Source organism: Myotis brandtii, unplaced genomic scaffold (genome assembly GCF_000412655.1).
Source record: "Myotis brandtii unplaced genomic scaffold, ASM41265v1 scaffold36, whole genome shotgun sequence".
NCBI classification, from domain to species: domain Eukaryota; kingdom Metazoa; phylum Chordata; class Mammalia; order Chiroptera; family Vespertilionidae; genus Myotis; species Myotis brandtii.
This window is the reverse complement of record NW_005363836.1, coordinates 219,822-238,093: the sequence shown is the minus strand read 5'-3', so window position 1 is coordinate 238,093 and position 18,272 is coordinate 219,822. Positions and strand designations below refer to the sequence as shown.

General features: G+C 38.0%; 1 protein-coding gene across 7 annotated transcripts in view; it reads right to left on the bottom strand.

The window, feature by feature from the left end:
- The window catches only part of LRRC7 (leucine rich repeat containing 7), a 498,579-nt gene that overhangs the window by 287,523 nt on the left and 192,784 nt on the right, over positions 1-18,272 (bottom strand). For all 7 annotated transcript variants that reach the window (XM_005871895.2, XM_014544330.1, XM_014544332.1 and 4 more), the window contains exon 4: positions 4,023-4,140. In XM_005871895.2, the coding sequence (XP_005871957.1) occupies positions 4,023-4,140 (118 nt within the window). The remainder of the gene's footprint in view (positions 1-4,022; positions 4,141-18,272) is intronic.

The window sequence follows — 18,272 nt, the reverse complement described above, 5'->3', positions numbered from 1 at the left end:
ATATTTTCCAGCACTCAGTCACAACACTTAACATGTCCTCAGTATAAGAGGTGAAGTCCGTAGCCTACATAGGGTCTTTAAGATAAAGAGTTGTATGGAAAACACACTTAATTCTTGTATTATTATTTATTAAATATTTCATTATTTTCCATATAAAGAACTGTCAACCTACTTTTGCCCCACCCTGTATAAATGCACATCAAATATTTTAAAAGAATGCTTCTGTATAATGTTATTAACCTGCCAAACATTTATTGAGCACTACTATGTATGCTGGGTAAGGTGTTAGTGGTTTCAAATAGAGAGATGAATAAAATTGTCCCTGATTTCCAGGGTTTCACAATCTAGTCAAATATATAGGGATATATAGATATTAAATTACAAAGTGAGATAAGTTCAAAGCAATAACACACACAAGGCAGATAATAGGAAGTAGCAATCAATTCTGTTTGTGTACAGGCAAATTTCCCAGAATAAATGGCATCTGAAACACCTTTTGAAAGGTGAAGATGACCCTGTCTGCTTAATGAGGGGCAGCAGAGGGGAGGCAGGAATATTTTGAAAAAAGAAAAAAACAGAGTTCCTTGTGTCACAAATAAATAGCTGATGCATTTGGGAATTGCCTGTGGATGAAATGGAAGGGAGAAAGGATAGCGGGAGATGTGGTGGGAGAGGTAGATGAAAGCTAGTCACGTAAATTATGTAGATATCTTTCTGCACTCAATAGTTCACTTATTCAAAGTTTTATTATATAATGGTATCTTTCAATGATAAAAGGAAAAATTGTGAATCAAGGTGGCAAATGGAAGAATTGAAAATGAAAAGTAAAGATTGGAGGCCACAAGGACGACCAAGGTCAGCTTTAAACTCAGCCTCCAGATGAATTAGTTCATTGTATGGAGTCACTCATCGACTTCAAGCACATTTCAGGCAAATTTTTACCAGATGAAGTAGTACTTAAATGAGTGTGTCTAAAAATTAACATTCTATTTCTGTCTCTAATACCAATACTGATAGTGGTATTCTCTCATGATATTCTCTCGTGTCTTGACTCTTTTCCACCAGGGCTATTCCAGCCTTGCTAACTGTGATGCTGACACTGCACTTATGTTCTTCTATCTGCTCCTTTTGCACTTGACAGATCCCCAAAGGATGTATTATGCTCCTTAAGTAACTGTCAAGGTCTCTGCCATAGAAGTCAGTGACAGCTTTTTAAGGTATGATTTCTGAAATGGGTCATGTGTTAAAATCTTTCACCGTATGTGTAACTTCCAGCAATGGCTCACTTAACCTTTTGTCCTGTACTAACTCCGCAGAGCGGCTTGCCATGTCTTGCATGTCGTTTTTCATAAATATTTCCAGAATATAGAGAATATAAACATAGCTAAAAGTCCCTAAATAATACTCATAAGGACTTTTAAGGATGCTCACAGACTTAAGTTCCCCAAATCTCATATTTATCAGGAGTTGTGTGTTTATAGTTGGTGATGAATTTTTTTCTGATCCTCTTTAAGATAGATTTCCAGCCAAACCTTCCTGAAGATCAAGGGATATGATATATTTATCCATCCTATATTTCTCAGCAATTAAAATTTGAAAATAGCATTTAATGTGTGAATGTATGTAAATAAATAAGCAGTATTAGTTGTTAATAAAGTGCAGAAATACCAATCCATCTAAATATGTGGCCTGTAAATCTAGTCTTAAAACAATAAAGGTAGAACTTAATGTCATCTTTTAGTGGGCCTAAGTCTAGTTGCTATTCTCTAAGTCTGCATATAGTCCTTTTAAAATTGTTTTCCTTTCCTGAAAACACTCGGTAAGTTAAGTTGGATAGAAGAATGTGCGTGTCCACTGTTTGTATTCTGACTGTTTTCTTCTAATGAAATGCTCTCCTTTATCCAGATGCTACCATGCTTCATGGAAATCCTCAGGCTACATCATTTACTTGAGTTCTTCTCTAATAATAATGCAGCCTTAATTAATCTTTCTATTCTCTACGAATTTGCAATTGTAATTTGTGCTATGTAATTAAACATTTCATTGTATCGTGTTTTTTATGATATTCACTGATTACTTACAGGGGTTACTCCTCTTTCCCCGGTGACACTAAACTTCTCTATGACTCTCAGACTTACACTCTAGACATCTCACTAGCTATTCACACCGGTACATTTCAACAATTGTCCCATGTTCATCCAGAATAACCTTTCATTCATGAATTCATTTAATCATTATGTGTTGAGATCCTACAATGTACCACACACTGTTTTAAGCAATACAGATACACCACTAACAAACACAAAAGAATTGAGACATCATTGTAGAGAGCACCTGGGAAGGCACATGGGCATTTCTTTAATTATTGTCAGCTGAAGCCAGTGGCGTTGGCAAAGCCAAGTCCTGGAAACACGTTTTGCCAAAAGGCAGGAGTGTTGTCAGCTTGACCTTCAGTCCAGGTGCCAGGGGGTGGGTTTTGTTATTTAAATCCAGCCAAGCACCAGGAATGAATACGACTCTGGCCCACCCAAGAATGCAAATAATCTCCTTTGTCTTGACTTTCAGTAAAACTTCCTGTTTTTTTTGCTGTATAAAATAAATATGCTGTATTGGCTCAGAGTCACTGTCTCTGTCCAGGTCGGTCAGAGGACAGTGGTCCCACCCAGCCCCAGCTTTTTCCTTCCATCTCTGTGTCTGTCTCTTTCTTTCATTTTTCTCAATCCCCAGCCGCCCCTACTCAAGAACCGGACCGCTCTCTAGCCACCCTGGACGCGGAGAAGAGAGACATATTTACACATCATTGAATTTTACTTCTAGTAAGAGGAATCCAGACAATACATAAATGATGTAAATATATAGTATGTCAGTTTCTCTCATAAATATTATTAAGAAAATAGAGGTAGAGAGAAATAGGGTTTGCTTCTAGGGAGTAACAATGGAAAGATCTTAATATTAAACAGGACAGTCCAGGAATTCTTAGAAATGCCATAGTTAATGTGATCAAGAAATTTTCCTAGTGTCCTTAACAGATTAAATTAAGGTCCCTATTTACCTAGAATCAAGCCAATCTTATCCAACTTTTATTTTCTTTAGGGTGCTTAAATTATTTTTTTCTTTTTTTAAAACAGCTCCATTAAGGTATAATTGATACACAAAAAACTGCACATATTTAATATGTGCAATTTGGTGAGTTTTGGATATATGCAAACTCCAGTGATCCCATCACTACAATCAAGTTAATAGACACATCCAACATCTCCCAGAGTTTCCTGTGTCCCTTTGTTGGTTTTATGTTTCTTCTCCTTTGTTTTTTACCTCATGAGTGAGTGAGTGAGTGTGTGTGTGTGTGTGTGTGAACACTTAACAGAAGTTACATTTTTAACAAATTTTGAAGTTCACAAGATCATATTTTCAATTATAAGCATTATGGGTTTTTTTTATATATTTTATTGATTTTTTACAGAGAGGAAGAGAGAGGGATAGAGAGTTAGAAACATCGATGAGAGACAAACATCAATCAGCTGCCTCCTGCACACCCCCTACTGGGGATGTGCCCGCAACCAAGGTACATGCCCTTGACTGGAATCGAACCTGGGACCTTTCAGTCTGCAGGCCCACTCTCTATCCACTGAGCCAAACCGATTAAGGCTATAAGCACTATGTTTAACATCAAGCATATCTCCAGTCCATTATGATGTCTGAAAGAAAGGATCTATTATTTTATTTTTATAGAAAATACCTCTGGTCCTTCACCACATACTGAGAATGAGGTAAACAGTATAAAGGCAGTAAAATATTCTAAAATAGATTAAATAATATATCTAAATGCAAAGGGAAATCAGGCACACCAGTAAGAGAAGGGGAGAGAGGTTTTCTGTCATTAACTTATAAAGTAAGATTTAACTTTTCAATAAAGTTAACTTAGAGTTGCAACAAAATAGAAAAAGTATCATACCATTTTCTAAGAGAAAACATTAAAACATTTTCAGTAAAAATTATTTAGAGATGAGATGAAATCTTACCATTTTTACTGATGTCGAGTTCTTTAAGGTTAACTAAACTAGCAATGGTGGTTGGCAGACTTGAAAGGTCATTGTCAGGAATACTTAGTTTTCGTAGAGCTTGACAGTTGAACAATTGCTGTAAAAAATAATGATTAATTAGAACTCAATTTGGTTAAATCCATTCATATGTAAACTCAGTAACAAAATCCATCTTTATAAATGTGGTAGTGAAAGGGCCAGCTACACACTCTCACCTTCTTCCACCCCGAAACTCTCTATTGTTTTCAGAATGTTTTCCATCCCCATGTTAGTACCTCACTCTTCTCTGCTGCTCAGATTCAAAACCCAAAGTATTCTACTTTTCCTCCTTCTGTTTACCATTCATGTCCAATTTGCCACTGACCCTATAGATTTTCTTCTTTGAAATAATTTCTGGAGTTGTCCCTTCTTTTCTATTCCCACAGCTATAAGATTACCTCAATTCTCTTTTCCTGTCACTATGTTAGATTTCAGAAAGTAGCACTTCAATGTAATCATTTTGAAGAATTGTTTATATGACATGCAAAAATTGATATATATTTGAGTACCTGAGCTCACATTTCTTTTGTTTCCCCCTACACTGCTCATAAATATCTAATAAATGAAACATATAACCTCTGATACTTGGTGAAAAAAATCACTAGTGATTGGTTAATTTCTGCCATCAGTCTAAAGTACTAGGTGGGGAAATATGTAAAGTGAAAGCAATGGTTCTCAAATCCAGCATGCTTGTAATCACTGGTGGGTGGAGGTGCTTGTTTAAAATGTGATTGTTGCGCTCTACCCAAAGACATACTGATATAGTGGGTCTGGGATGGAAGTCAACATCTGTATTTAAAATTTTATTTATTTATTTCCGAAAGGAAGGGAGAGGGAGAGAGAGATAGAAACATCAATGATGAGAGAGAATTATTGATCGGCTGCCTCCTACATGCCACACACAGGGTTTGAGCCCGCAACCTGGGCATGTGGCATGTGCCCTGACCAGAAACAGAACTTCGACCTCCTGGTTCACAGGTCGACACTCAACCACTGATTCACACCCGCTGGGCATCAACATCTTGTATTTTAAACAAGAACTCTAGTGATCTGGTTATTCTGATGTGTGTGTTTACAGTACCATATTTTGGGAAACAAGATGTTTTAGCTATGTCCATCTTATCTTGATTACTCAAGATATGAACAGCTGGGACAGAATTTTTATTCTTTTCTGGAAGAATTATCTTAATGAGATCCTTTCTGTTTGACATTTCTAATTATGTTTTGCTAAATTTCCACAGATGAAGTCTTTGGTATCCATGACGATGCAATTGGCCCAGAGTACATTTAACTACCACTTGTTCTTACATGTAATTCATTATTTATAGGCAGAAATGATGTAAGCCATAGTTATTATTTCTTAACTCATTAGTTCTTTTAAAAAATAGATTGTACTGGTTGATACTTAAGATGAAATATATATTTTCTTGCTTTTGGTTAGTCACTTGTAGCTCCTTACATAGATTACTTGCAATACTTCATGTAGTGCTAGAATTTCAATATGCTGTACAGAAATGTTGCTACTATTTCTTAATAACAGTTAAAAATGTAAGTTTGATAGTTCCTATTAACAGCCAATTTTCATTTAAAAATAGAAAATAAATGTCTACACTCATGGTAAAAATTAACTAAATTTTTGTCCAGTTTATATCATCCTGCAAGGATTATTACATCTATATGCAATATAATATTATAAATTCATAGATTTAAGGTTATAAATTCATCTTGCTTTTGGTTAGTCACTTGTAGCTCCTTACATAGATTACTTGCAATACTTCATGTAGTGCTAGAATTTCAATATGCTGTACAGAAATGTTGCTACTATTTCTTAATAACAGTTAAAAATGTAAGTTTGATAGCTCCTATTAATAGCCAATTTTCCTTTAAAAATAGAAAAATAAATGTCTACACTCATGGTAAAAGTTAACTAAATTTTTGTCCAGTTTATATCATCCTGCAAGGATTATTACATCTATATGCAATATAATATTATAAATTCATAGATTTAAGGTTATAAATTCATAGATTTTTAAAAATTAACTGCCTCATGACTGTTGTTGGTCAAGTGTACTAACTATTCTTTAGTTAATAGATTATTATAACCATTTTATGCCAAATTTAGACAACTAAATTTCAAAACAGAAAGGCTTTTTTTTTCTGTTTTTGAAATTTAAGTCCCATCATCTCAACTAAATTCTCAATTTTTCCCATAAATTAAAAAATATATTCCTGTATTCTTCTCTAACTTTAAATGTAACCATGTTAGGAACAAAATATATGAAAAATTTTCAATACTCTATTACACAGAGAATCCAAGACTTCTCTGGTATGGAGGCTAAGAGCATGGTGTTTGTAATGAGACTGATGTGGGTTCAATCCCTACTCATCTACTTACTAGCTGTATGGTCTTGGGAAAGTTGCTTAACATCTCTGAACCCTATCAATTTTCTCCTCTGTAAAATGAGGACAATAACATTACCTAACTTAAATGAGTTACTATTATTCATCAATTCTAAGTTCTGCATTTTTTACATATTAACATCTTTGATATTTGGGAGGCATATTACAATCAAGAGCAAGTTCCAATGTTTAAGGAGTGTTTCTTAGTGCTACTACAATAATGATGTCTTATAATCAATGGCCTTAATTTGATGAAATGAATTACTTGTGAACATGTAAAACTGATTGGCACATAGTAAGAGTTGATAACTATTAGGCATTATTAATATTTAGATATATGATACAGAAGCACATCTCTCTATATATAACCTATTTCTTATTTTCTAGATGATGAGGTCTTTGAAGGTAGAAGTCATATCTAATTCATCTTGGTAGCAATCTGTTTCACCTTTGCCTATACCCAAGTTATTAGCACAGTATATAGTGTGTGCTTAATAAGTATATTTTACCAAATACTTAGGTAAGTTGAGGGAAAGTAAGTAAAGTATTCAGTTCTAACTGAAAGCAGTACATCACTGTATTAGAAGTTTCAGAGAGGTAACAATCTTGTGGAATTTAATTTCATATCTTGGTAGCAATCTGTTTCACCTTTGCCTATACCCAAGTTATTAGCACAGTATATAGTGTGTGCTTAATAAGTATATTTTACCAAATACTTAGGTAAGTTGAGGGAAAATGAGTAAAGTATTCAGTTCTAACTGAAAGCAGTACATCACTGTATTAGAAGTTTCAGAGAGGTAACAATCTTGTGGAATTTAGTTTCATAATCAAAGTGAACTTCTGAATGTGAGTTATGATGTTTATAACTTGGAAAGAAATTAAAGAGATATTTTAATGATTCCTTCAAGATTTAAGCTTTGAATGAAAATGAAGTCAAGGATGATTATGAAATAACCATAATTCTTCAGTATAGTATAAAATAGCAAATTAATTAATTACTAATTAGAGTAAGACTGTTAATGTTTATAGTTACTCTGCCTTTCATTTGGTATTGAAATTTCACATTTCAAAAACAGTGAAGTTGTTTTGAGTCTTGAAATATTTGTGTATTAAAGGTCTTTTTCTGGGGCTAATGGAAGCAATTTAAACTCTGACAGAAATTGGTTTGTGAAGAGCATGCAATTTAAATTACTGACTCAAGAAAGAAATGGTTAGGTGTTTACTAAGAGAGCTGACAAAAAGAGAAAGGCCTAAAGATTGAAAATAAAAACACATTTGGGGCAAAAAATGTATATCCTAAAAGGAATTATGCATTCATCCATGGAAAACCATTAATTGATACCTGCTACAGGCTAGACACTATGCCAAGTACAAGAGGCACAAAGTAAACAAGCAATAGCTATTGATCTCAGATTGCTTACAAGTTAATATTCAGACAACAACTACAGTGGGAAAAATGCCAAAGTAAATATTAGGTATGGTAAAAACACACGGGTAGGATATCTGTACCAGATTATGTTCATGGTGGTGGTGGGGTTGACTCATGAAAATATTCCCAAAAGAGGTGATGAAAAAATGGATCACCAAAAAGCCAGCGCAAGTAAGCAGATGAGGAATAATACTGCACCTTTCTTGTAGCATCTAAAGATACTCCCATTCAAAATATGCATACCTCAAACTAGTTTCAGAAATTTGCTTGATATATGCAGAGACTTAGATTTTGGAGTGAATGCTCTGAGTCTACAACAGCTACATGCATTTTAAATAAATTTATGGAATACTAATTATATGCTAATGGTAGACATTTAGCACTGAAAATGAAAAATAAAAGATATTGCCAATTTCTGTCCTCAGCGGTATGGTCGACAAAATCGTCAAAGAAAAACCTTTCAGTGCAACAAAACCACACACACATTAATTTTTCCAATTTGTGGTATGTAAAATGGTAACACCTTTTGCCAAATTACTAATAAAACGGAATATGTTTTCTTGTTTTATTCATTTGATAAACGTTGTCATATTCTGGATACTAATTTTTGGACAGTTCTCTCAATATATAAAAGCTTAAGTGACCATCATGACAGGTCTATCAAAACCAGTCTCTATGATGCACACTGACCACCAGGGGGCAGATGCTCAACGCAGGAGCTGCCCACTGGTGGTCAGTGCACTCCCACAGCAGGAATGCCACTGGGCTCACCGCTGACAAGTGCAGCTGAGGCAGCGCAAACCTCTCCCACCTCCGCTGCAGAGCCACAGAGGCACAGTGGGGCTGGGATGCGCGGGAGCGGTGTGGTACCCCGCCTGGCTCAGGCTCCTCCCTGGCCACCTGCCTGCTTCTCACACAGCTACATCCCCCGAGGGGTCCTGGATTGCGAGAGGGAGCAGGACAGGCTGAGGGACCCCACCTGTGCATGAATCCCTGCACTGGGCCTCTAGTCTTTCAATAAAAAGACATTTATAATAGTCAAATTTATCTGTTTTAATATGTGCACATGGTCTCCAGTTTTTTTCCTCCTGAAAGTCTTCATGCTTTGATTTGCCTCATGTAGAATTTATTTTTGAGTATGATATGAAGTAAGGGTCCATTCTTTTCCTTTTATTGATGACCAGTTGTTCTGGCTCCATTTTAAAAACAGCACCTTGTCTCTCTACTGATTTGCAGGACAAGTTCTATTGTACATCTGATTTCTACATAAGTATGGGTCCGTCTCTGTACTTTCTATTTCTGTCCATCTCTCATTCCAGCTGGGTCATTTGAACTCTATGACTGGGAAATGTGCTTGAGCCAGAGAAGAAGGGGAAGGGAAGTAAGAGAATGCCTGGGGAAGGAAGAAAAAGCTCAGTCAGGGTTTGTGAGAGACAGGTAGTTCTGTGAGAAGGTGGGTGGGGAGGGGTAGATTGGGAAGAGCAGGGCAGTCTAGAGAGCTGTCTTAGGAGGAACAACTCAGGGGAATGTTAGGAATGGCAAAAAATTAAAAGAGGCTCTATTCTAAACTTTGTGGAAAGGAATAGAAAAGGAAGGTTTTAGCCAGAATGTGAAAAGATGTGCAAGTCTGGGCTTTACCCTACAGGAGGTGTTCAGATGATGATTTTTATTCATTTCTGAGTCAGCCTTATGAATGCTGTCTCCAGAAAAACACACACACACATGCACGCATATGCATGCGCGCGCGCGCGCACACACACACACACACACACACACGCGCGCGTCCAATTTCAAAGGACTAGCAAATCTCTGGAAGCCCATGGGTGGCTGTGGACCAGGTAAGGGACCGCTGTGATGGGTCATGAAATGTCACTTCTAAAAATGCAAATGTGATCAGGTCCATCTGCTCATCCCTTTTCCATGGTTCTCTGCTTTCTTCAGAATAAAGTTCACATTTCTTACTGTGGCTTTCAAGGCCCTTCTCTCCAGTTTCTCACCTTGCCATTCCCCTGTCCCTGTCTCTTCCTCACACCTTCCCCTCTCTGCCTGCATTACCATATCTCTAGCCACACAAGGCAGCTGCCAGTTTCTGCACTCACCATGCTCTGCCTCGCCCTTGCAAATGCCAGGTTTCCGGCTGAAGCTTTTTCCCACTGCACCCTATCCCACCTCCGCCCTACCTTCCTCTCTAAGCTCAGGCCTCCCCAACTTTAAGATCACAGCTCAAGGCCCGTTTACATGCTCCACTCATGCACTTTCATAAAATTCTGTATTTATCCCCACTGAAGCCTAGATGTCCCTATTTGGGGATGATTAGACTGTAAGCTTCTCTAGTCACTGTGGCTTCTTCAGTGTATAATGTGATGCTTGACACATGGCACCTTCTCAGTGAACAGTTGTTGTTTCATGAATATTCTTATACAGGGAAGTGACAAATAACAAGATAGTCACCACTTGTTGGAGAGCTTAGTGAATATGTGCAAGGCACTAAACTAGATTTTAAAATATATCACCATTAGTTCTTGCAACAATGTTGCAAGGAAGGTATTATTATTCCTATTTTGCAGGTGAGAAAACACAGGAAGTTCACTTTTACAAGGTCATCTACCGAGGAAGTGCCAGAGCCAGCATTCACCTTCAGTTTTGTCTGATACGAAGCCATTTCTATTGCGGCACGTTGCTCCCTCTGCACTGTCAGATCGTGCTCTGGAAAGATAACGGTGACAAGTGACAACAGTTGGAGGCTGCCTGGTAGGGGAGAATGAATAAGAGGAGAACCTTGAACCCATCCTAATGGTCCCAGGAGGATGAGGGAAGAAGATTTAAATTCAATGGCTGTTGAGAGCAAGGGCCTAAAGTAGAGTTAAAGGAGAGAATGTATGTTTTAGCACTTGGCTCACCCTGAAGTGCTATACAAATGCAAACTATTATAATTGGAATTAGCATTTTATGATCACCTTTCTACTCTGGCTTGGGAAATCAAGGACACATTAAAAACACCATGAGTGTGAATAACTGTATATTAGAGCAGCTCCCTAGAAAACATAAGAAATAAGCTGTTTAGTTTTGCACCACAAATAAAAAATTATTAGTTGCTTGTGAATTTTAAAAAGATAAACTGTTTTCCTGAAAAGTTTCATATAAAATCATAAATATTCAATGAGAGGGTGATGGATGCCATACGCTGGCACAAGTGGATTCCACCGGGAGAAGAACTGATTATCTAATGAGCTGGCATCACGGGGTGGCTGGTTTCTTAGAAGCTCTTCCTTTGAATCCCTTCGAATGTGTGCAGGAGACAGTGTTTCCAAGTTTGTTTGAAAGCTGTTTCAAATAGATAATTATTTTGCACACATTATAATATAATGTTTTAAAATTCTTTAGTTTAACACAAGTGTTGATAATTATCTTTGGTGAGAGAAGAGTTAACTTAAAAATAATAGAGTAAAAATGATTTCATGTATACACTTGGAAAATTGCAAGCTTCTAATTATGACGTTCATTTACTTTTTTCCCTCCCTCCTTCTCTCCCTCATTCTTTTTCTTTCTTTCTTCTCCCCTCCTTCCTTCCTGACTGCTTGTGCTTGTGAGCACCTCCTAAGCATCTACTCAGAGCCACACAGTGCCAGGACCCAAAGGTGAGAGAACAAAGTAGCCCCTTCCTCAAGTATACAGTCAACAAGTAGCTATAAAATAAAATAAAATCCAATGTAAAAATACTATAAAATATGCTTTGCATATTGCCTTTTAGTCCAGAAGAAACATTCTTAGAACTTGCCCTTAACTTAGAGAATCTGGATTGTGAATCTGCCTTTCACACTAGTCTCCATGGCTCCCTCCCATTCACATCCGTCCCTTAAATGTTCCTAAGCAGGGAAGTGAGTGACTCAGAATTTTGCTTTTGAATAACAACTGGCACCTGTGACCAGAAGCAAGGCAGGTGGGTGATTAGGGAATACCCAGATGAAAAACAATGAGAGTCTTAGTGAGGGCACTGTCAGGAGGGATGGGGAAGGAGACATACTGGGAGGAGAAATCATTAAGACTTGGTGCCAGTCTCATATGGGCAGTCACAGAGGGGAAGGTTTTGTGGTGGGTCTCAGTAGTGGTGAGCTGTGAGCTGATGTGGGAGGTGTGGAGCCAGACAAGTGCTGGTGGCATAAAATAAGATTGCAGCTGTAGGAAAAGGGAATGCTTATAAACCCTTCTAGTGCAGTTTAGAAATATTGAATGTGCTGCAGAGATGAGCTCTTTTCTTCCCTTCGGAAAGATGGCAACTACAATAACTACCCAGGCATTTTATCCTAGAACACAATAAATATTACTGCTGTTGTTTTAAAATACAGATCCTTTCAGCAACAATTTGTACAAAGGCATTTCTCAATCATTTTTTCCCCTTTGAAACAGCAAGGTTATTTTAGCATTTGTCATTGTCTTAGAAGAAGGGAATATATCTGTTATATTGGGATAACAGCTGTTCGTTTCAATATACAAGACATGGCACTTCATCATACACATTCTTTGTGATACCAGTTACATTTAAAAAAATTTAGGTGAAAATGTTCTTTAACTTACATATTCATGATTACTTGATGGAAATAAGCGAATAACAGCAAGAATAAAATAGGAAAAAGTGAAAGCTGAATATAAAAGCACAGCTTAAAATTTATTTTTAAAGGAATTGTTTTGTTGATTTTTAGAGAGCAAGGAAGGGAGAGGGTGAGAAACATTGATGCTAGAGCAAACCATCATTTGGCTCCTCCTGCACGCCCCCTACCAGGGATTGAGCCTGCAACCTGAGCATGTGCCCTGATAGGATATCCAACCAGCAACCTTTGGTGCACGGGATGACACCCAATGAACTCAGCCACACAGGCCAGGGCACAGCTTTGCATGTTTTTAATTTTTATTGTTGCTAGGCATTTGGGGCAAATTGCTGATAACTCTGCTATTCTTAAGACAAGTGGTGTGTGTGTGTGTGTGTGTGTGTCTTCATGTATATGCACAGGTTGCCTTGGTTTTTTTGTTGTTGTGTTGCTTTTTTAGTAACTATTAGTTAGTAAAATTTTTGGTAATTTTTAAAAGGTATTAGCTTGTCTATGGAGAGTGATCAATATGGTGTGTGAACAATTGGTTGAATAGCAGCATTAATCTAGACTTCCATACTAGTAAAAGATTTTAGAATTTTTTAGTAATCCTCACCCAAGGGTATTTTTTTAATTGATTTTAAAGAGAGAAGAGGGGAGAGAGAGAGAAAGGAACATCAATTGGCTGCCTCCTCTATGCTCCTTGACTAGAGATTATACCCAAAACCTAGGTATGTGTTGTGACCAGAAATTGAACCTGTAACCTTTTGGTGAACAAGGCAACACTCTGACTGAGCCACACAGCCAGGGAAATACTAGTATAAGTTTTTGACCAGGTCAATAAACCAAAGAGAAGATGGCTCATGGTATAGCTGGGATCTGTTCTCCACATCTAGTCATAATGGAAAAATTATAAACTTTGGTATCAGACAAACCTAGATTTGAAATCCGACTCCACCATTAACTAGCTGCATACTATTGAGAAAGTTCCACAATTGTTTTCTAAGGTCAATTTATCATTTAAAAAGTCCAAATAGGTCATGTTCTTGTCTTATCTTTAACAACACACTCTGTCAGGCAGACTTCCCTGACCACTCAGCTAAGCGGGATTAGTTTTCCCTCTACTGTGTTCTTATATAATCTGGCACACATATTTTTATAATCCACTTTTACCAATCCTATATAATAAAAGGCCAGAGACCATAAGTGTCAAGACCAGAACAACTGCTCGACCAGTCACCATGAGGTGCATTGAGCACCTCTCAATCCCTCCCCTGTGATGCACAGGCTCTGATCGCAGCAAGGCAGGTGGTGGGCAGGTGGGGCAGCGAGTGTGGCAAGCAGCAGTGGGTGGGCGGGCAGGGCGGTGAGTGCACCGGGGTGGCGGGCGGGTGAGCAGTGTCGTGAGCGTGGCGAGCAGCAGTGGGCTACTGCTCGCGATTTCGCACGCTGGGGCTCTAGTCCTATTATAATTATTTATGTAACAAATACTTAGTGAGATTCTAACTTTGAACCAAACGTTATACTCATTTAAAGATTAAATAGACCAAGTCTCATAGTCTAGTGCAGTGGTCAGCAAACTCATTAGTCAACAGAGCCAAATATCAACAGTACAACGATTGAAATTTCTTTTGAGAGCCAAATTTTTTAAACTTAAACTATATAGGTAGGTACATTGTTATTAACTTAATTAGGGTACTCCTAAGGCTTAGGAAGAGCCACACTCAAAGGGCCAAAGAGCCGCAGTTTGCCGACCACGGGTCTAGTGTCTTGCTCCTTAAATTCTGTTTCCATGGAGTAGAATAAGCATTCAACAAATATGTCTTGAAAGAATAATCACATAGGTTTGGTAAGTGCAACTGTGGACATGCACTTATGGTCCCATGAAGGTATAGAGGAGCGTGAGGTAACTGCCAGTGAGAGAAGAATGGAAACTATGGAGGAGGGGGCAGTTGAGATGAATCTTTTTTTTTTAAATATTTTTTATTTATTTTTTACAGAGAGGAAGGGAGAAGGGATAGAGAGTTAGAAACATCGATGAGAGAGAAACATCGACCAGCTGCCTCCTGCACACCTCCTACTGGGGATGTGTCCGCAACCATGGTACATGCCCTTGGCCAGAATCGAACCTGTGACCCTTCAGTCCGCAGGCTGACGCTCTATCCACTGAGCCAAACTGGTTAGGGCAAGAGATGAATCTTAAAGTGGCATATGAGACAGAGGAAACAGCCTGAGCTTAGAGGCAAGAAAGAGTTTAGTGTTTTCCGCACACTTTATGTGAGAACAGAAGCAAGGGGTTGGAGTGGGAGGCTGTAGCCAGGCAATGGGAGGCCTTAGTCACATACTTTCCCCCTGCAAATTAGAGAGGAGACAGGGAATAACCTTAAACGAGATTATGGCCTGATCATATTTACATTTAGAAATATCACTGTTGGGTGTGTGAAGAAGAAATTGCAGGGGGGCAGGGATCATATCAATAAGGAGACTGTTCTGCCCAGCCAGTGTGGCTCAGTGGTTGAGCATCGACCTATGAATCAGTCAGGGCACATGCCCGGGTTGTAGGCTCGATCCCCAGTGGCAGGAGGCAGCCAATCAATGATTCTCTCTCATTTTCTCTGAAATCAATATATATATATATATATTTTTTTTTAATTTAAGGAGACTATTCTAGTCTGCTAAGAGATGGATGAGTGCTCGACAAAGGCTCTGTTCATATGGTAGAGAGGTGAGATTAGATTTAAGAAAAAGCTGGCAAAATTGACAGGACTGGGCAGTTGGTTTGATGAGGAAGGTGAGTAAGAAGTAAGAGTAAAGGATGACAGGGTCCTGGTATTGGGACTAGATGGTCACCCAACAGAGAACATAGGACAGGAGACAGGTTTCAAAGGGGAATCAGACTTGCTGAGTGGAATATTCAAGTAAATACAGAAATCATGCACAGATCTGAAAACCGAGAAATGGGGTTGAGCTAGCAAAGCAGATTTGTAAGTCTTCAGTGCGGTGGCTGAGAACATGAGATTGGATGGATGTGATGACCTAGAGAGAATGGGAACATCAAGACGCTCTCACCTCCTTTCCCCTAATGTTGTTATTGTAAAAGCCACAAATGAAACTTTACTGCCCAGTTTCATGATTATCTAGTTTTTGCCTTCCTTGGCCTTCCTGTCGCATTTGACAATGTCATCACTGCCTCCCTGGAACTCTCCACTCCCTCGGTTTGGTTTCTGTGACTCTGTTCTTCCTGTGTCAGCACCCCCCTCACCCTGCCCTGCTGGCCCTCCTCCATTTCTCCTGGGAGTTAGACCTCCCCTGCGGGCTGGTAGTACTTCACTGGCAATGACAGAAGCAGCTATTATTAATGTTAATGAGCAAATTCATGTGGTGAACATATATTATAAGCTTTTATGTAGTCAATTCTTAATTATTTCGGACAAATAAAGAGAATTTTTATTCCTATCAAAGGCCACTGACAGACAGGAAAGAGACAATTAAGGGCCATGGGAGTTATATTCAACATAATTAATCTTTATTGCCACTTCAAAAAAAGAGAACAAACCTTTAATTCATCCACTTAAAATATAAAGAAAACAGAAAACGTAACTCTCTAGGCAATGAGTACCGCGCGCGCGCACACACACACACACACACACACACACACACAGGCTAAAATAAAAAACCAACAGCAAGTCTACCCTGTTACCAAGAAATCAAGAAGCAGTAAAAAGGCTTTAAAAAGAGAGAATATTGGTATTCTCACTAATTTCTGGTCAAGATTTTAACTGAGTTATTGCTCTTTTGGCTCATTATAGAAACCGCAAGTTGCCTCTTTGTATAGAAAGCATAAATATCTCTAGGGTTTTGTTAAAACATTAAATTTCACATAAATTTTGGAAGACTGGATATCAGCAAAAGGTTGTCTCTCTTTTTATATCACTTGATTTGGAAAAGAAAATGACAGCCTTTTTGTAAAGTGGAATTATCATTTCTCGTTTTATAGAAAAAAAGCCAACTTTTTGGTGTTCTTTCAAGGTACTGCAGCTCCTAACAATTGCCACCATTTATTGAAGGTTTTGTGTTTTGTAAGGCCTCATGCTCATACTTTACAGGCATCATGCTATTTTTTTCTACAACAATGAAGAATGACCACAAAGTTGGTACTGACAAAAATAATCCTATAAGGTACATGCCCTCTTCCAAGTAGGGGAGAAACTGAGGCTGAGAACCTTCCTCAAACTGGGATTCAAATTCAAATCTGCCAGATTCTAAAGCTCTACTGCTTTTCAATACACAGGATATATCCCTGCTAACTGCTCATCTCAGAAACCAGAAGAGCCAGTGGAGCTCTGGAGCTGAGCTTTGAAGTTAAAGCAACACTAGCGCAGGCAATGCACGTGAGCTTACATCATTCATATCCTTTGCTTCACTTTTCCGCCCCTCTTTTTGTTAGTCCTCACCCCAGGACTAACAAAGAGTTAGTGCAAGGGAGGGGGAGAGAGAGAGAGAGAGAGAGAGAGAGAGAGAGAGAGAGAGAGAAATATTGATGTGAGAGAGTCACATGGCTGGTTGGTTGCCTGGAGCTTATAACTGAGATATGTGCCCTTGACCAGAATCAAACCCAGGACCCTTCAGTCTGCAGGTTGATGCTCTATCCACTGAGCCAAACCTGAGCCAAACCAGCTAGGGCTTTCCTATCATTTCTCATTACCCGAAGAACTGTTCATTATCTCTGAAGTTTAGTCTAGGTTCTCTAAACTTCTATCACAGTTCCTCTAACAACAGAATACAGTGAATGTGATTTTTTTCTTTTCAATTCAGATTAAATTTTCATTTGATTCCATAACATATTCACATCTCTCTTAGAAGTTTTTAAATTAATTGTCATTATTTTTTTAAAAAATGTACCACATGTATGCTATGGTAGATCCTAACTCATGGTCTCATATATGTATGCATAATTTTGAAAGCAGATGTTTACATGCGATTTTACATGTGACTATGGGCCAGTTCTATGAAAGGTCAACCTCGTAATCACATTGAAGTAATTCTATGTTCCTATAACAAGTTGAGTATGGCCTGACTTCCCAGGAGTCCCTGGTCAAGAATTGTATCATGAAGTGGATCTATATCAAAGAAAGCATTTTACTAATGCAGCAACTTGGACTCACTTCTAGAATGAAACCAACCTTTAAGGAATTTCTCTAGAGCAGCGGTTCTCAAACTGTGGGTCGCGACCCCTTTGGCGGTCGAAGGACCCTTTCACAGGGGTTGCCTAAGACCATCCTGCATATCAGATATTTACATTACAATTCATAACAGTAGCAACATTACAGTTATGAAGTAGCAACGAAAATAATTTTATGGTTGGGTCACAACATGAGGAACTGTATTTAAAGGGCCAGAAGGTTGAGAACCACTGCTCTAGAGTATAATAACAAATACTGTAGGGAAATTTTTATAGAAATTTAAATGATAGATGTATGGAAAACCAAGCAAATAAAAAATGAAGCAAGTTTAGAAAAAGCTTGTTTTTATATTCTAAAGAAATAATTCTCCATTAATTCTCTAAAGGCTAATTTCATTCTAGAAGTGAATCTAGATTGCCAAGCTAATAAAATGCCTTCTGATTTAGATCTACTTCACATATTAATAAGGACTGAGCTAGGAAACAGACAACATTAACACATGTAATAATCAGTTAAATCATATTATAAGAACTAGTGAAAAGAGTAGATAGCAAATATTGACCAACACTTATAAATTTACATTGTAACTTTT